At 49.4% G+C, this 22,635-nt stretch overlaps 1 protein-coding gene and 1 long non-coding RNA gene across 3 annotated transcripts; one reads left to right on the top strand and one right to left on the bottom strand.

The window, feature by feature from the left end:
* Nucleotides 1-28: 28 nt before the first annotated feature.
* LOC118932731 (uncharacterized) lies at nt 29-8,194 on the top strand. The gene is made up of 4 exons (XR_005032862.2): nt 29-525; nt 4,265-4,359; nt 4,614-4,779; nt 7,603-8,194. It is a non-coding gene; the product is annotated as an uncharacterized LOC118932731 (long non-coding RNA).
* PDYN (prodynorphin) lies at nt 7,124-21,562 on the bottom strand. Of its 2 annotated transcripts, none has more exons than XM_036926445.2 (4): nt 21,189-21,562; nt 19,918-19,976; nt 10,308-10,451; nt 7,124-9,295 (listed from the first exon to the last, which is right to left on the bottom strand). In XM_036926445.2, the coding sequence occupies exons 3-4, from the start codon at nt 10,434-10,436 to the stop codon at nt 8,678-8,680; spliced, it is 747 nt and encodes a 248-aa protein (XP_036782340.2). In that variant the 5' UTR covers nt 10,437-10,451; nt 19,918-19,976; nt 21,189-21,562; the 3' UTR covers nt 7,124-8,677. The 2 variants fall into 2 exon arrangements, with proteins under 2 accessions (XP_036782340.2, XP_036782338.2); XM_036926443.2 differs by having other exon boundaries at nt 10,308-10,454; nt 21,189-21,561.
* Nucleotides 21,563-22,635: the final 1,073 nt, after the last annotated feature.

Below are 22,635 nucleotides of genomic sequence, written 5' to 3'. Positions count from 1 at the left end.
CCTCTTCGATCCCTAATTGGAGGCCCAAATGACTTCCCTGGGCACTGGCCATAAAATCTGATGCTCACTGTGGCCTGGGAGCCCGCAGAGCTCTCTACTTCCTCTATTCACACTGGCCTCATGGTGTGTGCAGCACAAAGAGGGAACCCAAATAATGTACCAATATTGGCTCATCAATTACAGCAAACGCATCATGCTAATTAATGCAAGATGACAATAATAGGGGACACTGTATATACCGTGGGGATGGGGGGCGGGGGTATATGGGAACTCTGTACTTCCATTCAATTTTTCAGTAGACCTAAACAATAAAGTCTATTTTTTTTAAAGTTCTTATAGAATTTAACTTACATAAAGTTAAAATGGAGTTTGATTTGTTCATCACTGTCTCATCCTCTAGCCCGTGTACGCCAGGAGAACCAGAAGTGGGCCTGAATCTCCATGGTGAGTGAAGAGTGACTCAGTGAGTCAGTCGGCAGACAGCACAGGGCATGGTACAGAGCGGCTTCCAGTGTGTGGAAACAGGTTATAACCCCACCACTCTCACCCCTGGAGTAAATTCCACACTCATTACCATGCACAAAGCCGTGAGCTGAGGTTACTTCAGCCCTCAACAAACACCATTCGGCAGCTTCACCCCCCAAAACCCCAGGGGGAGAAAGTTTGTGCTCTTTGAAACCTTCTGAGTTTATTGAAGAGAAAGGCTCTGTCTGGTGCCACAGCAGCCCTCTGAGGCTTGCGGATCTTCCTTTTCTCCTGCCTCTAGCAGGCTTCGGCCAGAGCTAGTCCCTCATAATAATGTTCATTGAATTCATTGTTACACCATTTCTATGAATAGAATATAATACTGGCTTTTCACTCATCATAGTAACTTAAAGTTTCCTTCTTAATCACCTCATTCACAGAAGTTTTAAAAAATGTGAGGCAAGTTCAAGAAAAACATTAAGTACGATATAGTGTGGGTAATATGTGTCTGGGCAGGTGGCATGTGGACGTCTGAAGTTTGAGCAACAAAATGAGATGAATTCTGAGGGTCATTTTTAAAGCAAGGACTGCTTGCGACTATGTGGTTTGTTTAAGCTGATTGCCTAAAATATATTCATCACAAATGAATATATTTTTATAAAATGATAATAATATCAATAATATCATGAGCAACTCAAATGCTTATCCTATAGGAAGGGTGTTGGTGTGCTTTTCCATTCAGTACTCTTAAAAGTGAAAGAGGTGCTATTAATAGTGACGCTAGAACAAAGGCACAACCTCGGGAATGTCCCCAGCAAACAGGGATGTTCAGTTCCCAAACACTGGGAAATGTTTGAGTCAATTATGGTTATACCCAATTTGTGAACTACTATGATTATGTAAGTTTACACATAATACTTATGAAAAAAGTGTAAAAACTGCTTAAGATTTATGTTCATTCATCGCAGCTGCCTCCAAGAGGTGGGCTCGAAAGTGGTATTTGGGTTTTTTATTGTAAGTTTACATAAATATTTATGCCTCACCTTGTTCCAGAAAACTCTGATTTGGCACATCTGACCATGCCACTTCTTTGCTTGAAATCCTACACTTGCTTTCCTTGTTCTTGAAATAAAGTCACCACAATACAGCCTGCAGGTCTAGTGTGATCAAGCTCCCTCTCCATGTCCCTGTGTGGCTACCCTGGCTTCCTCTAGACTCTCATGCAGACAATGCTCCTTCCACCTCTGACCTCTGCCCATGCTGGTCCTTCTACTGAAAACCCTCCCTGCGCTCACCCCCAGTCCTCCCAACCTCCCACCCCTAACTCCTGCCCCTCCTTCAGACCTCAGCTTCAAAATCTCCTCTTCAGTCGGCCTCCTCAGTGCCTCCATCAGGCCAGGCAGCAACCTTTGTTACACATTACTCCCCAAAGTAACGGAAGTTAGTGCTCCTTTATTTTTCACAGCTACTTGCTCTACCAGGCCATCCCTGATGAACTGTAAATTCCTTGAGGGCAACAGTTGTGCATGTTCGGATTGCCACTGTGCCTTGGCCCAGGGCAGGGGCTCAGTAAGCCTTTGACATCTGAACTCTGATTGTTGGTTCATTGCACACGAGCCCTCTTGATGCTTTCTTGAATTTTTCAAATGTTTCTAAATGAGCAAGAGACACTTGTGATCTATAAAATCAATAAGAAAATTGAATAGCAATATTCCCCAGAGCATTACAATGCAATTTCATTTGCAAACATTTGATTTATACACTTTCCAATGATGCATCTTTTCCATAAAGCAAGTCCCAATTCAGGGACTTTTCTCCCTGGAAACTTAAAGCTCAGATCACCAAGGCTACATTTTTCAAGGCTGAGATGGGGCAGTGGGGGTGAAGGTTGCTGCCAGCTGGCTTCTGCAGACTGCTTTCCTAAGTACAATCCACACACCACCTCTGGTGGCATTCTGAGGGCCTGCCTGTGCCTGACCGCAGTCCTGATGCCATTGCTGCCTGTTAAAGAGAGAACATTGTGCCTGGAGCCTTGATCCCAAGAAAGAAAGGCTCCCTTGCCATTCCTGGTACCCTGCATCGCTCACATTCACTTTGGAGAGCGCAGTTTGCTAACAGGACTACAGAAGGTCCCCCCACGCTCCCTGCGGCCTGCTCTGCACACAGCAGCCAACCTGATCCTTCTAAATCCATGTCAGAAAATGTCCCTCCTGCACTTAAAGCCCTCCAGTGCCCTTACCTCACCCACACCAAAAGTCAAGGTCTTTCTCATGGCCCATAGATTGAGCGAAAATCTCATGTACTGTCCAAACTAGGGCACTTTGACAGTAAAAGGGGCTCTTGTCATCCCACGGGGTAATGGTGCACATGGGCCAGGGTCTGCTTCTGCAGCCTGTCCTACCTCTGCCGCGCCCCTCCCTGGCTTCCCTGCTCTCCTTTACACCAACAGCCGCCAACCCTACTCTGGGCTTCACACTTGCTGCTCCTCTGCCAGGGATGCTCTCCTGCGACTCTGCACACACACCCTCAAGTGCCCCTCCTACATACCTCTGGCCAAGTATCTGCCCCTCAGAGAGGCCTGTGGGACTCCTCTGAGCACCACCTCCCACCTGCCATCACTCACGCCGGCACCCTTTTATTCTCCTCGTAGTGCTCAGAACCGCTGGGAACTGACCCATTTGCTCATTGATAGGTGACTGGTCTCCCCTAGTAGGGAGTGAGCCTCATGAAGGAGGGACTCTCTGCCTGATCACCATTGAATCCCCTGCCCCCATCCCAGTGCAGGGCACCCACCAGGTGCTTAGTAGGCGATCATCAAGAGATTAGATGGATTTGGGTGGGGAGGGCATTAGTCCTGATAACACAATTTTGAACCAGACAGTGTCCCTATGTCTTCTCATGTGACCTCCATTACCTGCCAGAATAAACTCATCACCCTCACTTTCAGATGAGGAAACCAGAGGTCATTTGCTTTATTCATCACTTATGGGACTCAGTGACTGAGGCAGGGCAGGTATAACATGTCAGCTCTTGAAAGGACAAAGGCCCTTACAATATTATCCATGTCATTTTACAGAAGAGAAATTTGTGTCCAGAATGCAAAGCCCACCATCCATGGCCAGCTAGCAGAGCACGGACCACACTCAAGTCCCCAGTCCCTGGACTCTCAGTCCAGTGCTCCATCTCCAGGCCCAAACACCACACGGCTCTTCCCAGTGGCAGGAAAGCCCTCCCGTATTTCACAAACACGAGGGCAGGTCCTTTCAGAGCTATACCAGCGAAAAGGTGAGTTAAGAGGGAGACAGGTCAGCATTTTTCCAACGGCAAACTTCATGTCAAAGGCAATCAAGGATGCAGCAAGGCCTGGGAACAAAGATAATGGGGCTTGTCTTAAGCTAGATGAAGACAAGACAGGATGGGAGTGCAACTTACATGCAAATTTACATATTAGAAGAGTAATTATCAATCTTTGTTATTAATCTCCACAGCTATAACGCGAGGCCACGTGGACCCGCACATGAATCAAGAATGCCCCAAATGACATCTATTAGGGAACCATTGTTCCTGGCACTGTCATGGGGACTTGTTGCCTTCACTTTGGGGCCTTTAATTAATAGACAAGCCCCATTGCTGGGCTCGTTTGTGTGAAGGGCTTGGAATTGGGGGTGGGGGAGGGGTGATCCACATCTGAGGGATCATTATGATTGTCATGATCATTATAACAAGAGTTTCCTCGCTGGCAATGGTGCGCGGCGTTGTCGTGGAAACGGCGTGCTTATTAGTAACACGCTCTTTTAAGGTTACCGGGATGTTGGCATCCCCTCACCAACGCCTGCTCTGTGATTGCTGCACAGTGGCCTTTGTGACATGGACAAAGAATCAGTATTCCGCAAGGTCTGTGATGTTTTTATTCCAATTCTTCCTCTGGCTTGCTCTCCATCCCCACAAACAGCTCATAAAAAAATGATCGCCCCTCTGGGGTTGCTGAAAATGTTCTATATTGTGATCTGAGTGGTGGTCACATGGGTATATACATATGTAGGAATCCATTGAGCTGCACGCTTAGGATTAAGTGCACTCTGCAAGCAGGTATGTTATGGCTCAATAAACAAACAAAAATTTATATTTCACCCTTTTCTTGCCACTAGGAAAATTTTGTCCTTTCAGTAAACCTGTGTCTCACTCAGCTGACATGTGGAGAAGCACAGCGAGAGGCACTGCCCTTGAGGACAGGCAGCAATTTGTGTCATCCACCTCTCACGTGGTGTCACGTGCATCATAGACTTTAAATCACCGAACCTTCGCTTCCATCTAGTAAGTCGGTGTTTTTCTCCCCATTTGACAGATTGGAAACTGAGGCTCCGTGTAGTGCACTGTCTTGCCCAGAACCACCCGGAGGAGCGGGATCCGCCTAGGTCTCTGGGACCCCTAGCCATACTCTTTCCTTCTTATAGGGGCATGCCTCCTTCACCCAGTGAAATGGGCCCAGAAAAGGGAGTCCAGGGCAACACCACCTGGAATCGATAGCATATGGGGAAAATGTGAAAACCAAAAAAGAAGTGTTTCTCATTAAAAATAAAAAGATTTAGAAAGAAGTCACCAAATACTGGTGAGAAAGGGATGTATCTCATCCCAAACATGTTATTGCTTGCCCCGTTCAGTACTTTTTAAAAATTTACTTGCCTACATGGAAAAAAATGCAAATCCAGATTTCCGTGGCTTCTTGACCATCAATCCTGGCTACTCTGGGCCTACGCTCCCCATGGCACACACACGCCAGTTTGCCCAGCTCCCACCCGGCCACCTTCACTCACTAGGGGAGTGACCACCTACTACTTGGCGGCTGGCATTTGTTTGTTCTCCTCCTGGGAACCACACTCCAATTTTCCTCTCAAAAACCACCCTGCTTCCCATTCCTCGTCCAGCTACGTTGAGTTGGGTTGACTCCATCCCTGGTTCCATGTGGTTCAGTCCTGACCAGAGCATCACATAGGCATTAGTGCAGGATTGGACACTGATCCCATCATAGTCAATGAGAGACAATGAATGTCTATTGGGATTTGCTATGAAAATAGCATGTTATACTTGCATCTGCAGCGTAGAGCCTGGAGCTGCTGCCAGGTATCTTAAAAGCATGTGGAGTCTTAGAATGAATTCAACACGGAGGAGAAAAGAGCCTGGTGGCAGAGAGGTCTTGGTGTTATTGAGCGCCTTGATCAAGCTTTAGATGAAGCTAACTATATTGTATTTTTCACTTATGTGCACTAACAAATTATTTGGTTTGTTGTTTATTTCTTTACCTTACTTGAGAGAGTTTTGAGCCATTTGTTTGCAAGTAACCAAATAGTCTTCCCTAGAGAAGCTCCTGGGATAATAGACAAGCAGCATTAGGAGCCAAGGCATAAAAGTAACAGAAACCTAAATTTCAACCCATCATAAAAATGGAACTTTCCAACCGTGAATCCTTAAGGAGCAGCAATATGTTGTGAAATCCAAGTCAACAAGTGTTCAACAGATGAAAATTTATTATCAGTATGTCAAGTTTGACACAGGTTAAAGGGTTGGAGGAAACAATCCCCACCTTAGGTGCCTTTCAACTTGCTGACTCTGAGCCAAGAATGGAATATTCCTCAAGAAGGATTTCCTAAATACCTTAGGAAGATTCCTCCACTACCCCTATTATCTGTTATTGCTAAGTCCCAATTGTTTCCTTCCCAACAGTTACCACTATTTTAGATTTCATTAAAATTTAACGTTTTTAATTCATTTAAATTTTTATTTTTAATTTTAGATTTATATTTTGGTTTCCTTGTTTATTTATCTCCCCCACTAGACTTCAAGTTCCACAAGACCTGAGACCCTAGGCATTTTATTTTCCTGTACTTCCAGCACCTAGCAAAAGGCCTACCACTTAGTAGGCCTTCAACGAATACTTTGTTGAATGAATGAAGGAATGACTGAAACCTCCCTGACCCTGTGTTTTCTATAAAATCATTCGGAAAGCCCGTGGCCAAATGGAAGCCATGGGGTCTGGTGCCACAGTCTCCTTTAAAGACATCTCATCAGTGTCATTTAGTGAAGGATGTCATTTCAGCAAAGGACGTTCTGTCACCTATTCTCTAGTGTTCTTCATCCCTATCACATTCACCTTTGTCTAGGAACATTTCTGCTTCCCACTGGGTCACCCAGCATAGGAGACAGCCCCTGGGAGTTAGGCAGGGCCCAGCCTTCCTCTGCAGAACCCTCCCTGCTCTCCCCACTGGGTTGCTGGATGCTTGAGCTTTGCCACTGTCCCTTGAGACAACATAGGAAAAGAAACCCTCATTTACTGAGCACATACTATGTACCAGGAGCTTCGCGCCTATGATTGCATCTAATCCTCACATCCACCTTACAAAGTTGGCACTATTAGTCTTTATTTTGCAGAGGGTAAGACTAAGGCTCAAGGAGATCAAATGACTTACCCAAGGTCACACAGATCTCAAATGTAGGGCTGCGGCACTCTGAAGTCTTTGTTCCGTTCTCCTACATTTTGTTTTCTAACATGAACGTGTGTGTGTTTGTGTATTTCTCATTCCCCAGAACCCTTTTCTGCAAATGGTCTCTTCACTGTCTGCGGACTGCGGCGCTCACAGACACACACCCCAAGTCATCCACATCTTTTTTTAAATTTATTGTACTAGAAGAGTAGGAAATAACACAGGCCTGTTGAGGACTAAGCGAATTCCAAGTAAATTGCATAAATGGGGTTTTTTTAAAAGCACACAAAGTAACCCTAAAACAATCTATACATTTCAGGACATTTTGAGAGACGTGGGGCTTGCACATAAAGAGGTGTGCTCAGTGGTGTTTTCTACAAAAACTCATGTCTATTTCTTCTCCTATCCAGCCTCCTGGACCCACAAACAAAACCATAGTGCCTGGGGATGAGTGAGCAAGAGAGCAGGGTGAGAGAGAGCAAACCTGATTGAAACCAAGGCATTGGGAGGTCTCTGCCTCTGATTCTGGGTTATTGGAATCAAGGGAACTCATCTGTCCTCAAGCACTCAATCATTTCATTCCCCTTTCTGGTTTTATTTTGAGACATTAAAAGGAAAAATCATCAGGGGGCTGAAAAGGGTCTTTTTCTCTTTCTAGCTGTTGCTTCTGGATTCCCTCACCCAGTTCCCAGGGCATATGTTTGACCAGATGGCTTGGACTTCTGGTGGCCGACTCAGCTGCTCAAGAACATGGTTGTGCTTAACCTCATCAACTTGACTCAGCTTCAGTTCATCCTGGGGTAGGAGCATGATACTGATCAGTTTAATTAGTTTAATGAGGGCTGAGGGAACTGGTCCAGATTTTGAGTTTGTTGCACAGAACAAATTGGTTTGCCTCCTTCCCTCAATCATTTTAGCATTCGGAGGGAGAACTGCTCTCATTAACCACTTAGGAAAAGGGCTTTACCCTCTTCCTCTCCTTTGAGGACTTGAGCACTGCCCAGGGTAACATGGACTGGAGTCCAGGAACTTAGTTCTTCAAAAGGTGTGTTCCTAAACAAAAGAACTCAGAGTACACCAACTGAACATTTAATCTCCAGAAGACTGAACTCTCTTCCGTAGGAATTTCTACTCCAATAATAGGCAGTGTTTTTGAGCATTTTATCTAAAGCATGGTGTCCAAAGTGGGGTGCACAAGGAGATCCTTTGAGGTTTGGGAATAAATGTTAGGATTCCTTTTTGTTTATTGATCTTGTTTAAATTTCTATCATCTGTATGTTTTTATTATATGTATATGCTAGCTAAATGAATATATCTGCATGGGAGGGGTTCTGCTTGTTTTTCTTCTTCAAGGGGCATGTGATCAATAAAGTTTGGTGATCATAGAGGTAGAGTGAGGAAGAACAAGGCAGTCTGGATTCCTGGAACTGGGGAGTCACATGAAAGGGGTGAAGGGAGTAATGTCAAAAGCTGCTGCTGGCGCTAGTTCTAGAGCTCTAAGATCTGAGGCAACACTAGACCTATTGGAGGGGCGAACCTCCATCCCTCCCCCTCACTGGCCCCAGACACTGCACCCCAGGCAGAAGAGAAAAGTTAGGCTGGGTTTGGATGTTTTTTAGACAAGGCTGAACTGGGCGTGGGAACAGGGGACATAAGGGAGGATGAATGGGGACACTCCAACGTGGAAGGGTGTCAGGGGGAGCTCCTGACTCAACTCCATGTTGGGGGACAGGTTACACATCAAGAAGCTCTCCAGAGTAGGCACTGGGGTCTTCCTGAGACCGAGTTACCACCTTGAACTGGCGCCGGAGAAAACCTCCATAACGCTTCTGGTTGTCCCACTTGAGCTTGGGACGGATGCGCCTCAGGAAGCCCCCATAGCGTTTGTACAAGTCCTCGTGGCCCTCCTGATCCCCGTCCCCCTCCCCAGCCACCTCTGAGCTCCTCTTGGGGTACTTGCGCAAGAAGCCCCCATAGCGTTTGACCTGCTCCTTGGGGTCCTCCTCCTCGGAATCCAGGGCCCCAGCATCCATGGCACCAGCTTTTGGCTGGGGGGCACCCATCAGCTCAGGCTCTGCTCCCTCCCCCAGCCTACCAGAGAGACCCCCAAGCTTCTCTGCCAGGCACCTGCTCAGAGCTTTCTCCTCTGCTGGGGTGCTAAGAAGGAGTCTGTTTTTCTCAAGCTCCTTCAAGAAGGGCCCAGAGCGCTTGGCCAGCTTGCTATAGGGCTCTTCCACGTCTTCCTTGCCATTGAGCCCAAAGGTAAAGGGGGCAGAAAAAGACAGAAGTCCCTGGCATCTCTCCCACTCCTCAGCAGGTAGCAGAGCGGCCTGGCATTCCAGGGAGCAAATCTGCAAAAGACCCAAAAAGCCCACAGTGATAACCTCACCCCCATCAAGCCACATGCAATCCCCTGCCCCAGAGAGCCCCCTGCCCAACATCGGGGAAATCTAAAGTAGCTGCCATTACTAAGCCCTGGGCTGCCCACTTTAATTCGAGCACGTTGCTCACGATGATGACAATAACAATAACCATAGTAATGGCGACAGTGGGAACACTGGACAGTTCTGGAACTTGGATCCAGGCAATCCAATGCCATAAGTCCTCATGCCTAACCACTGTGCTCCCCTGAGATCGTGTATGGGTAGCACCTGGCCCACTGTGTGCATCTCAGTAAAGAGTGGCTGGGATCATATATTTCATACTTTGCATCATTATCTTATAGAATCACTCCTATTTTGTGATGGAAACTGAGGCTCAGAGAAGGGGTTCCAGGGTCATGGAACCAGAAAATGGCAGACTAAAGCCTGTGTTCTGTCCCCACCACCCCTAGTACCTCTACGCCAGCTTAGCTGCTATCATTCAAAGCAAAGCCAGCAAGGCCGAGTCAAGACATGCTAAGACCCAGAGGAGGGGACAAGGCTTGAATCCTGTCAACTGGACCCTGACACTTAGGAGTGGTGGAAAGAGCTCCTTCCACGAAAGTGACTAGATTTGGACCATCAGCCTGGTGGAAGGCAGCCCTGAAAGCTGACTCCCAAAGTCAGTATCACCTCATGAATGACAGTCTGGTTGCCAGGCAACAGGCTCCCCGGCAACCTCAGCGGTCTGTCCCAGCCATGAGTGAGCCCACGGTGGTGAGGTGTGGGTGGGGATGTGAGTTGGGAGATGGAAAACAGAGGCCCCCGGTGCCCAGGCTGACCACAGGGCAGGACACACCCCGTGTAGGTGGAACGAGTCTACAGGGCAGGGGCACAGCTGTCCAGGCCTGCTACCTCCCCTGTCTGGGCTCCACACACAGAAGTTCCCTTCCGCACACTGGCCCCAGGACCTGGGCAGCCAGGAGGCTTGCCTGAAACCTACCAGCGGGTTGATGGGTTTGGGCCCGTGCTGGGTCTTCACAGCACACAGGGCGCACTGGGACACGCAGTCCACTGCAGCAGAGGGGAGCACAAGGAGGCCAGCGGCCAGCAGCAGCCCCTGCCACGCCATTCTGTCTCAGCTTTCCTGCTGGGGAGGGAGAAAGGAGGAGGAGGAGTCTGTAATCGCCTGCTCTGCGGGCAGTGCCCTAAGCCTCCCAAGTCATCCCGCCAGTTCCTGTGGGCAGCACTGCAGGGCAAGCATCCTCATTCCCATGCTCTAGGCAAGAAAAGAGAGACCCAGAGTGGCTCAGTGGGGACCCAAGGCCAAAGGTCAACAGAGGGAATTACCATGCTCTGAGTGCCTGCTGGCTGCTAGAAACTTCCCTCGGTGTTCACATTTAATTTGCACGACAGCGCTGAAGGTGGGTTGTGCTATTTTCATTGGATATGGGATGGGGAGGTTGAGGCTCAGAGAGGGGAAGTGACTGCCCAGACAGCTGGGCAATGGACAAGCCAGGACTTGGCCTCGGTCTGTCAGACTTCAAAACCCACCCACTTTGACTACCCACCATGCCAGAAGACACTTGGCTCTCTGCTTTTCTGAGTTCTCTGGAGCTTCCATCACCAGCTTTTGGGCCCAGCTCCCTATGTTGTCCCTAGAGTCCTTTCTGCTTTGTGAGTTCTCTGGAACTTGCCTTTCCACCCCAGCACTTTCATGTACCCCTGCCAGAGCTCCACCTCCCCTGCCTCCATCACCATGCCAGCTCCCCTGCCTCTGTCCTCCTCTGATCTCTCCTGCCCACCTTGTCATGCCCTTCTCAGCATATCAATTCTGTGATCAGATCCATTGGGCTGGATCAAGCTTGGCCCTTCTCCTAAGTGACAGGGACACCCTCAATTACATCCATATACACTTCAGCTCTGGGTTCCAACCACATCCAGCTACTTGCAATTCCCATAGAGAATAATACATCAGGCCCCACCCCACCTCTGGGCCTTTGTACATGCTGTTCCATCTACCTGGAAAATTCTACCTCTCTTCTTCTGTTATCTGTCATTTAGGTCCTAGATTAGATATCACTTCCTCCATGCAGCTTTGCCTGATCTCCTAGGATGGATTGGATGGTTCTCCTTTGTATTTTCCCAGAAATTTGTGCCTTATCCATTAAAATATTCCACTATTTGGTAATTATCTATGTGCATCTTCAGACTTTGGTTCCATAAAGGCAGGAGCTGTGTCTTGTTTTCATCTCTGAGATACTTTGTGTTCCTTAAACATACCAAGCTTGCTCCTACCTCAGGGCCTTTGCACTTTCTGTTCCTTTGTCTGCAATACTCTGATCTCATATTTTCACATGGCTTGCTTCTTCTTGTAACTAAATGAATTAAATGTCATATCGCAAGGGAGACATTTGCTGTCCCTTGTACTTAATGCAGCTTCCTGGGTCTCTCTCACATCGCCCTGCTTTGTTTGCGTCAGAGCACTCACCTGCTCATTATTTTGATGTTTATTTGATGTTTGTTTGTTACTGTTGCTTGTTATCACCTCCCCTTTAGAATGTTGGCTCCTCAAGGGCACAGATGCTAACTGTCGTAGTCCCTGTGTATCCTGGCACCTGCAGTGCTGACCAGCCCATAGTAGGCACTCATTAATGCTAGGCAGATGAATTAATGCTTCACAGACAGTCTGCTAAAAGCTGTCCCTTTCATAATTAACTCCTTATAAGCCAAATATTAAGAGTCAAAGCCATTCAAATGGGGATGCATTTGTCCAGTTCTCCCAACTGGAAAGGGGAAGTTCCCCTGAGACACCCACCTCAGCAGGAGGCTCCATGCTCTTCCTAGCTGGGTCTTTGTAGCCTAACACCTCTAATTCTATCCACAGGGATGGGCATCCTCTTTCCCTACTCCAAGCTCCCTGTGCCTGCAAAGTGCCCTGTTTGCTCAGGTCTCCAGGGGGCTAAGAAGATTCCACCCACGGTCCCCACGCTGTAGCCCAGAGCCGGGTCTTCCTCCTCACCACACAGGGCAGGTCCCCCCACCAGTCTGCCTAATAGTGATCCCAGCCACCACTTATGGAGCCCTTCTGTGCTTCAGGCCTCAAACTAAGACCCTAAGCCCATCACATCACTTATTCCTCTGCAGTGGGGTGTGGGGCACTGCCAGTTCAGTGAATTGCCCATGACCTACAGTGAGCTGTGAAGCTGGGGCACAAGGCTGTTCTGTTTGACTTCCTGCACTTGTGCCCTTAACTACCAGAATTTCTAGAACAACTTTGGTTCATTAACAGCTGACCCCTCTGAGCCCAGAGGGCCCTATTCATAGGTCCTGTGACTTGTATATTGTTCTCAGTCCACAAGACAGCTGTGAGAGGTGGGCATCTTTATCTCTGCTTTGTAGATGAGAAAACTGGTGCTCAGAGAGGCGTGGTAAATCTGAAGTGACACAGTGATTAAAGGTGAGAACTCAGGTCTCTCTTGAGGCTGGGCAAAGGTCTGCTGCCCTAAGCAGGGAAGTGGACCCATGTCCATCCCATGCCTCTCTGCTCCCTTGAGCTTCTGTCATGCTCCATCAGCCACTGAGCGGATTTGGGTTCCAGGTGAGTAAGTGTTGCCATTTACGTGCAGAGTCAGAGCAGGCAGCTCATGTTTTCTCTGGTATCAGTGATGGCTGGGCCCACCTGTTACAAGATTAGCAGTGAACTCATCCCCCTGGGGAGGGGGAGCTAATTTCTGGTCAGAGGCTACCTGCCCAGCTTGGCTGCCAAGGTAAGAGGGCCCATTTGAGATCTCTTTGTCCTATGCCAAAATACTGCTAGCATCCCTTCCTTTCAGCCATTAGCTTTATATTTAATAATAATAATTCTAGATGATCTGATGGTTATTAAGTACTCATGATGTTCTGAGCAATTCTCATGAATGAACTCATTTATATTCATTAGCAACTCCATAGGGTGGATACTATTGTCATGCCTACTTCACAGATGAGGAAACTGAGTTACAACACCTGCCAAGACCCTAGAGCTAGTAAGTAGCAAAGCTGGGATTTGTGCTCGGCCAGTCTGGCTCTCCACCCCACCTTCTTAGCCACAGTGTACTTGCCCAGGCCCCGCCCACCCCGCTCCTGCCCAGCCCCCAGCTTCTCCCTCCAGGGGTCCACATCAGCCTCCTCCTGGCTCCCGAGCAGCCTCCAATCTTGCCTCTGAGACACTCTCCTCACAGCAGCGAGAGGACTCTCCTGAAATGCCAGTCCGACTGCATCCCTCACCAGCATGCCCTCTCCATGCCTCTAAGAGGACGCCAGCCCCTTAGTGAGGCACTCAAGGGCTTTCTTACTGGGGGCAGCTGACATCGACTAGGTGCCCACTGGGCCCCAGGCTCTGTGCTGAGCCCATCCATGTCTTAATGTTGGGGTCCTCATAACAACCCCACAAGACCCTTCTAATATTCTCCCCACTCTATAGAGGAGGAAATGGAGGCACAGAGAGATCCTGTCATCTGCCCAAGGTGTCCCAGAAAATACACAGCACCTAGCCTGGGCGTGCGCTGCCTGACACAGACCTGATCCACAACGAACGCCCCAGGTATCCTGCCTCCCACGCCTCCACACGGGGAGTTCCGCCTGTGTGGAACACCTCTGTCAGCCTTCCCACCCACTCTCTTCTCCCTCTGACCTGACTCTTATTCGTTCTTTAAAATTCAGCCTCAGTGGCCTCCTCCAGGGAGTCCACCTGGATTAGGCCCCTCCTCTGAGTTCCCATAGTCACCTGTGCTGGCTCTACCACATAAATGCCTCTTATTTTCTGAGTCCCCTACCAGGGGACTTCATAAGTGCAAAGGCCCTAAGGTAAGAAAGTGTGTGGGATATTTGAGGATGACAAAGGAAGGGGGGTGGGGTATAAAAAGCAGACAGGTGGGCAGTGGCCAAATAGTATTACCCTCTAAGGCCAAAGTAGAGCCCCCATGTCTTTCTAATGTGAAGGAAGACCAAGGAGGTTTGAGTGGTTGAAGAATGAACGAATGGTTCCCCCAGGCTCGAATGAGAACAAGAGCTCCCTCCGCCTCTCTCGGAAGCCTCTTTGGAATTCTTCTGGGTCACACCTTCATGCCCCCAGAGAAACCTCACAGGGCTGCAGGTGGCCTAAAACCTGCTAAAGGGAATTCAGCAAATGTTCAGAAAACTGCAGAGAGGGGTGGGTGGAGGAAGTGGCAGGAGAAGAGGGCAGACAGGAAAGGGAGCTCTGAGGGAGGGGGCCGGGCCAGGGGAACAGTGGATAAGGGGCAGGGGAAGAGGGAGAGGGGGAGACCACCAGACAGTCCAAAGAGACAGCGAGGGAGCCGAGGGAGAGGGAGCGAGACTAACGTGAAGAGGCAGGACAAAGGGGGAGACACAGAAGGAGGGGAGGCACTGCGGGCAGAGGGAGAGGGTGTCATTCCTGAGGCAGCTGCTTCCTTCCTGATTTGCTAAAGGCAGTGATCATGAGCTGTGGGTTCCTTGCCTCTAGGAGGAGCTGGGCCACTGAGTCACTGTCTTCTCACAGAGCCCCTCCCACCCTGACGGCCCCCCCACCGTCCAGACTCCACTGCCGGGCTCTCTGGGCCTCAGTGGGTTTCCCAGGAAGGAGAACTGGCAGGAGGGACTTTGAGCAGACAGCCGCCCAGGACGCTCTTCTGATGGAGCGATGGTGGGGAGGTGGGTGGGACAGGGCTCAAGCTGGCCACCTGCAGAAGGGACTCAGCAGGTGGGCCCTGGGTGTTTTGACTTGCATGGGGTTTTTTTTTCTTTAATTTGTTGTCAACATTTTAAAATTGGGAGTTCTACACTTAACAACTCTCAATTTCCAACTTGGCTTTTTAAAAAAAGTCCTGGAGACATCAGGCCGGCATTCCAATATGGCAACAGTCATGGAGCCTGGTCACCACTGTCCCCACCCGGCAGCTACCCCCATGTCCAGTGCTGAAGCTCTTCTTGAGTTTAAAATCTGTGAATTGCCTACTCTTCCAACCTGAAGAAGCATCACAGGGTAGGAAGGTATGGTTGGTAAGAAAGGAGAGGTGAGCCTGCGCTCCTTCCTGAGCCAGAAGCAGGACCACCAAGTGGTTAGTAAGGTAGATTCAGATCCCAGCCCACCACTAATCACCTGTTTGGGAGAATTACTTAATTTTGCTCTGTCCCAGTTTTCTCAGTGATAAAATGGGGCCACTAATAATGCTGCACAGGCTTGGTGTAGCAATTAAATTAGAGGTTATGTATGGGGCATCTGGCATGGTACCTGGCACATAGTAGGTGCTTTAAATAGCAAATGAAGACTCCGTTCCATCTGACTTGGGCTACAGGAGATGGGAAAAGAAAAGGGCAAAAAAGGGTGATAATAGAGAGCCTGGAACCTAGGGAAACTCAAAGAAAAGTCATTGAATGAATTAACTGCCATGCGTGGAGAGCCTGTAGTGTGCCGGGCAGGGTTGTGTGCTCCTTACTCATGGTCACATCGATCCAGTAACAGCCACCATGTCTCAAGAGGTTACTAGGTGCCAGGCTGTGAGCACCACTTTACCCATATTGTTCTAATCCTTCCAACAGCCCAGAGGTGAGTGCCTTTAAACCCGTTGTACAGAGGGCAAGACTGAGGCTGAGAGAGGAGAAACCGCTGGTCTGAGTTCATCTGCCATATAAATGGGAGCGTCAGGCTTCTGGCCAGATCTCTGTGGGTTAAAAGGTGACTCTGATAGAGACACTTCAGCCCTGAGATGTTCCTGAGTGATCCTGTATCCTTCCTCTTGTAGGATAAACAAATTATTGAGTAATGTCAGATGGGTCCTGTGGGGAGCATTTTCAACTTTGCTGTGGGGATTTGCTTGGAAGTCGTACACCTGAGATAATCCTGCCTGGGCATCATCTCCGATTTGGGATGAGCTGGGGAGAAAAGGCACTTGGGCGTCATCAGTGTGAGAAGTGGGAAGCAAGGCCACTTGGTGAGCACAGACCCCAGGGGAGGGCTTGCACGGCTTCCCTGAGGAGAGGCCCGGGTGGGCGGGGGGCCTCCCAGTGGCCCTCCCAAGAGAAGGCCTCAGCGCTTGCAGGTTTGTGGAGCCTTTCTGCAGCCACTACCCCAAGGTGCATGGAAGGCCCCTGGGCAAAGCCTGGCTGGTGGGGAGGAGGGAGGTGAGAGGAAATTTTGAACTCACCAGCCTCCGTATTCACACGATCCAATTCCTTATATTAAATCTCCTCCTCTCTATGTACATATCCTATGGTTCCTGTTTCTCCGGAGAACCCTGACTAATACAATTCCCCTCCAGTTTGTTTGCATGTTGTGGATGGCTGCTTTCATCCTACAGAAGCACAGTGGGGTGTGAAACAGGGACAGGGACCCTAAGTGCTAAAAATACAGGCCACCTGGTCCTTTACAGAGAAAGTTTGCTGACCTCCACTTTCATTAATTTTATAACCATTTTATAATCCTAATTATCCTGAGTGTTTTGAGCTGATTTTCTTGGAAAAATCAGAGGGGAAGCACTCCCGTCTCCAAGCTCAGTCTTCTCATCTGTCCATGGGCTTGTGTCACCTCCGGCCCTGTCTCCCTAGGGACTGCGTGACACAGCTTCACGGAAAGGGCCGCCACGCAGAAGGCCCTTCCTCACCGGGGCCGGAGTTCCTTGAAAGGGGAGGGAGTCCTGGCCCTCTTATCTCCCCAGGATGGCATGGCCTATACTGTAGTCTGAGGGCTCAGAGGAGCAGCAAACATTTTTATTCAAAAAGCCCATACGGAATAATAATGGCTGGATTTAAAACTGCAATTATCTCCTCCAGGACTTCATTGCATATGATTATCCCTAATTGATAGAAGAGGAAATGGGAAAAGGTAGAAACGAAGTCACTTGTTTAAGGTCACATCATGAGTCAGGAGGCAAATGGAGATGGAGCTGGGGCCTCCAACACCCCGGGTGATTTGCACTAAGGAAATGGCGTCGTTTCAAAGACTGTCTGACGGTATACGTCACACAAGCCCAGGAGCCCTGTGCTGCTGCTTGTGCCAGGCCCTCAGCCCCGCGTGGGCCCTACGAGGCAGGTGTTGTCATTACAGGCCGAGGTCCAGGTGGGAAGAGTGAGGGACAAGTGACAAAACGGCCTCAAGGCCCAGAGCCCTATGCGGCAGAGTTGGAATTCTCTGAGTCCATGGAATCCCCTGTTGGGGCGCAGCTATGGGGCCAAGTTCATTGCTGTGCATTTGATCTCAATTATTACATGTTCACCCTGTGGAGAATCCAGTAGGCTGGGCAGTACTAGCCCCATTTTCCAGATGAGGGACAGAGTCTCAGAGAGGCAAGATGACTGATCAAGAACAAGAGGCACAGATGTGGCCGAAGCAGGCTTGAGGTCAGGCTGCGACCCCACGCCACAAACCACCCCTGAGGTTAGGTACGTGTTGAAGGTTCATCAGATCCCCCACCAAACCCACATCCCTGAAGATAAGACGATCTCAGGATTTCATCCCACCCGAAAACATATAAAGTTCATGCCCATGGGTCTCCAGTGGGCTGGCAAAGGGAGACCCCCAAAACTGGAGGACAGTGTTGTTGTTAAGCCTTTAGTGTCATTAACAAGGGACGGGTTATTAGCTTGCGGGGAGTTGACGGGGGTGGATGAGAGGCTCGGGTTCTGGATAGGCAGTGTATGCACCACTTAGTCCAGTAAGAGCTGAAACACGCAACAGGATGCGCGCCCCTCTCTGCTGGGCCATTTGCTGTGCAGAGAGCAGAGAGAATGACAGGCCTGCATCCAGAGCCACAGTGGGCCCAACACCTGCATTTTTAAAAGAATGCTTTTTTAAGAGCAGGATTCACAGGGACCCCCCACTTTTGTCATTTGATGCATTTAAGGGATGGGGAGAAAGGCAAAGGAGGGTGGACCAGAGAGACGGAGATGAAGAGACACAAAAAGAGAGAGCCAGACCAGGAGAGACAGAGAGACAGGGACACAGAGAGAGATGAAAAAGCATGGCGGAGACTCTTACCTATGCAGAGAAAGAGGAAAGACACCTAGAGAAGCAGAGAGAGATGGCAGACTGTGTAGGAAAAGAAAACGGAGACAGGGGGAGAGTGAATGGGAATGAGGGAGAAGATACAAGGAAGAGGAAGAGGAGGCAGAGGACAGGGACTAGAGGAGGGCAGGGAACAAGGTGAGAGAGAGGCGGCAGAAGAAGTGGACTTGGACTCAGGAGGATGCTGTACTACAAGCTAACCAGATCTCTCCTCCCACCCGTGGACCAGGACCCACCCACATAATAACTGCTCAGTAAACCCCTGTCAGGTTGAGTGGACTGTCCCACAATAGGTCAAGGGGCCAGTGGACGAATTTGGCCCCTGGAGAATCTGCCTGCAGCCGACCCCTATGGCCATTGGTCAGCCAGGTGATCTCAGGGATGTGCCTCCTGAGCCTGGGGATGTGCCCCATGCATCTGGGCCATTTACCCTCCTGTCAGGAGCATCATCTGGACCCAGTCTGGGAGGGATGAATGAGGTCCAGCCTCCGAGGACCTAGGGACACCTCTCCATCTCCAGGGCCTGCTCCTGGGCTTATCTGAGCATCTTCAGAAATGCTTGCGGCCTGCCACAAAGGCCAGCTCAGTGAAATCGTTTTATCTGTCTGTCAGACGCAGTGAGATTAACCAACATTTATGGGCCAAGATGGGCAACAAGGGTGAGAGAAATCAACTAGCTGACGGCACTGTCTCAGACATGCGTTGAAATCAGACCACTAACTATTGATCCTGCTTAGAATGATGGAAGACATCTAATAAATACAATTGTGCAAGAATGACCCAAGGAGGTGGACAGCGGGAGGGGGAGTTGGGGAGGATCGATCCAGAAGGGACTTCATGATCCTGAAGCAACAGATGAAGAAATAAAATGTTCTGTTGGTAGGGAGAGAATGGAGTGGGGAGGGGAGAGGAGTACTGGCCCCCCAAACAGAGGGGAGGGGAGAGGAGTACCAGCCCCACAAACAGAAATATTAGACGTTAGTTAGGTCATATGTCCTGGACACAGCACACAGCACGATGGAGTGGGATGACCAAGGATATTATACTAGATGGGTTGTGGGGGGACCCAACTCTGCCACTTTGGACAGCAAAAACTTAAACAATCCCTCTAGCATTTATTGAGCACCTACTAAATGCCAAGCCTATTATAGTGTCCCAAGGAGTCTCACAATCACCTTAGGAAGTGTTACTATTACCTTATTGTACAGGAGAGGAATTAATGCTCAGAGAGGGACAGCTACTGTCCCAAAATCACACAGCAAATGAATGGCGAGACCTAGGACTCAAACTCCAACATTGCCTCAAGTATCATAAGACACAAATTTAGATAATATGTGGAAAATTCCTGGTTCCCAGGGATTTTAATCCCTTTCCATGTGCTTTATGGTGATTGCAAATTTCTCAAACAGCCCCAGAGAGGGTCTCTTTGCTGCTCTGTGCTCCCCAGGAACCACAGTAACATCCCACTCCCAGCTGCCAACGGACATCACACCTCTAGCTCATCTGGGGCAGAGCAGTGTGCTTGAGATCCCATCAGCAAACGCAGCCTCCCCCAGGCAGCATAACTCACCCGCTTGGGCTGCTGCAACAGCTCCCCCACGCAGATCTCAAAGCCTGGAGATAAATGACCTGCAAAAATAGAACAAAAGGCAAGGTGGGGTGGGACTGGGGAGAGAAATGAGGGGAAAACAGAAAGAAGATGCAGTGGTGGGAAGGGCGGTGGACAAGAAAGTGAAGAGAATTGACATTCTGAAATGTTTTGCAATGGATCTGGACTGGAATGCCTGTCAAATTAGAAAGACGAGCCTTGTATACTTTACCAACCCTTGGAAGAAAGATGTTAATGAAGACTTTTGTCTGTGGAAGGGGAGCTGAAATCAGATACAATAACCTGAAGAGCTCGTTCCTCCTGGGAAGCTTGCAGGCTTAATTAAGGAATGTTTGTAAAGCTTGGAGAGTTTATAGATAAAAGACACCTGGGAAAAAGTATGAGGTCTCAGAATTTACTAGTCAACCTTTTTTTTTTTTCCGTGAAGCTCACCAGTTTTTTGCTAGAATCCAACTTTGGGATTCTGTGATACTTTCTTGGAATGTAGATCTCTTTATAGGTGAGCAAATGCCTTTCCCATCTGAGTGTCTTCCTTACCTAACTGGGACTTCTCAGATTGTAATTTACATGAAAGCAACAAGTCCTTTCAAAGCAAAATTGACAAGAAAAATCCTCCTATGCCTGGCATGCTGTCACTCTCTTTCCCCAATCTCTCCCAACAATACAACCCCAAACTTCATTTCTGCATCAAATTACATCTGAGGAAGCCCTCAAGCCAGCACCCTGTCAGCAATTAAACAGGATCTAAAGAAAATGAAAAGGCTGAACTTGGTTGTACATTGATGTACATGATACGTGGTAAATGCCAGAGTCCCAAATCTCATTAATGTACCCAAGCCCTTGTTCTCTTAAGTCCGATGAGAATCACTGACCTTTAAAATCACCCTGTTCAGCTAAGCCTCTCACTGCTTCCGTCCAGGGCAACCGCTCACGAGGGGGCACACTGCACAGGGAAGACGATCCTGGAGCTGAACCTGAGGGGTGGTCCTCTCAGGAGAGAGCTACCCACCTGCTTCAGCCGTGGCTTCACAGAGAGGGAAATTCCAAAGGGCAGTCTGCCTCGCGCTGATCTGGTGTTTGTAAACGGGCCCCGTAACTGCAACCTCCTCTGCCAGATACTCAGACCCAAACCTGAAATCTCCCCTCCCGAGCTGCCGCCACCTCCAGCACCAGAGGACCCAGAAAAATTAATAAAACCAAGAGAGAGAGTCCAGTGCCTTTCTGGATGTTACCTGGGCTCTTCTTTGTCCCTGAGCAGCCTCCGGTCCAGCAGGTTGGAGGGGTGGTGGCAGGTGGCCGGTCCAAGACTCAGGGGCCTGCCTGACTCCGGTTCGGCAGGAGGCGCCACCGAAGCCCCTCGGAATGGCAGTTCTGGTGCCTCGCCCCCCCTTTTATGGACTACCGCCTCCCCCTGCCGCTGAGCCCGTGCCGAGCACAAGCTGCCGGGAGCCAATGGGGAAGTAGCTCAGAGCAGTCAGAGGCGCGGACCCCGGGCACTTCAACTCCAACTCCCTGGGCCCGACACAATAGGCTTCTCTTCCTGACGGGATGTGGAGGAGGCAGGCAGCCGGGCTGGAAGGGGGGGGATTCTGGGTGTAGTGCTGTTTGTCACTTGAAATCTGGCCACTTCAGTCTTTGATGCATTTCCAGTAGAGTGTCTCAGAAAAAAGGAGAGAGAGGTAGGGAAGGACAGAGGCAGAAAGAGTTAGAGGAAGACAGACAGATGCAGAAAGAGAGTCAGAGAGACAGACAGAGAGATATGGGAAAAGAGACAGAAAGAGAGCATGTCAGATAAAGAGAAAGATGGAGATAGGTAGATGTGGAGACAGAGACAGAGTCTCAGACAGATATAGAAACTGATGGAGACAGAGAATCAAAGAAACAGAGTGAAACAGAAGATTAAGAGAGAATCAGAAAGAGAAAGAGACAATGTCAAAGAGATAGGAAGAGAATACAGACAAAGCATGGAAGAGGCAGAAAAGCAGGCAGAAAGAGTGTCAGAGACAGGGCAACCCAGAGACACCGGCAGAAATAGAGAGAGTCAGAGAAAGAGAGATAAGGAACCCAGAAAACAAACTCAGAACCTGCGTGGAAACAACAGACCTCGAGACAGACGGGGGCTGAGAGTCCCACCGCAAGGGGAGGCATCGGAAGCAGAAGAGGCAGAGGACGCCAGCGTGCACTGCCCGTGTTGTGTGCTGGGATGGTGCATGCGTGTGTCGGAATGTTTTTGCACATACATTTGCCTGCAACTGACAGTTGGCTCTGGGACATGCCTGAGTTGGTGCCAGGCACAACCATCCCTGGCAGAAGCAGAGCTCTTCCCCGGCAGCCAGGAGCCGCAGTTTACTTTTCTCTGGCAGCAACACAAAACGAGTATCATGAAATCCCCCTCAAAATATGGGCTGCGATGTGCCTTTGCATGCAGTCCGGATGGGGGGGCATGCCCACCTCATGTGTACCCTTGGCCAGTGCCAGCAGCAGCTTGAAGGCTGCACTTGTCATGGCTACAAATACCTTCCAGAACCTTGGGGGCGTGGAGGGTGAGGGGAGCTTTGATTTGGAAGAGAACATGCTTCTCTCCTCAGTCAGCAGGAGACTCAGTCAAGCAGTTTATGGTGGGAGGCACAATTATTTCAGAAGGCTGGCAGGGGCACCTAGGCTGCACCAGGCAGTTAG

The sequence above is a fragment of the Manis pentadactyla genome, chromosome 5 (assembly GCF_030020395.1).
Source record: "Manis pentadactyla isolate mManPen7 chromosome 5, mManPen7.hap1, whole genome shotgun sequence".
Taxonomy (NCBI): domain Eukaryota; kingdom Metazoa; phylum Chordata; class Mammalia; order Pholidota; family Manidae; genus Manis; species Manis pentadactyla.
Note: the sequence above shows the minus strand (reverse complement) of the source record. Positions and strands in the feature narration are given on the sequence as shown.

Bases quoted from the DNA above. Each gene is read 5' to 3' on its own strand.
- PDYN (XM_036926445.2), bottom strand. From the start codon at position 10,436: ATGGCGTGGCAGGGGCTGCTGCTGGCCGCTGGCCTCCTTGTGCTCCCC. The intron at 9,296-10,307 runs GTAGGTTTCAGG...GGTCTTTTGCAG, and splicing joins CCAAACCCATCAACCCGCTG to ATTTGCTCCCTGGAATGCCA.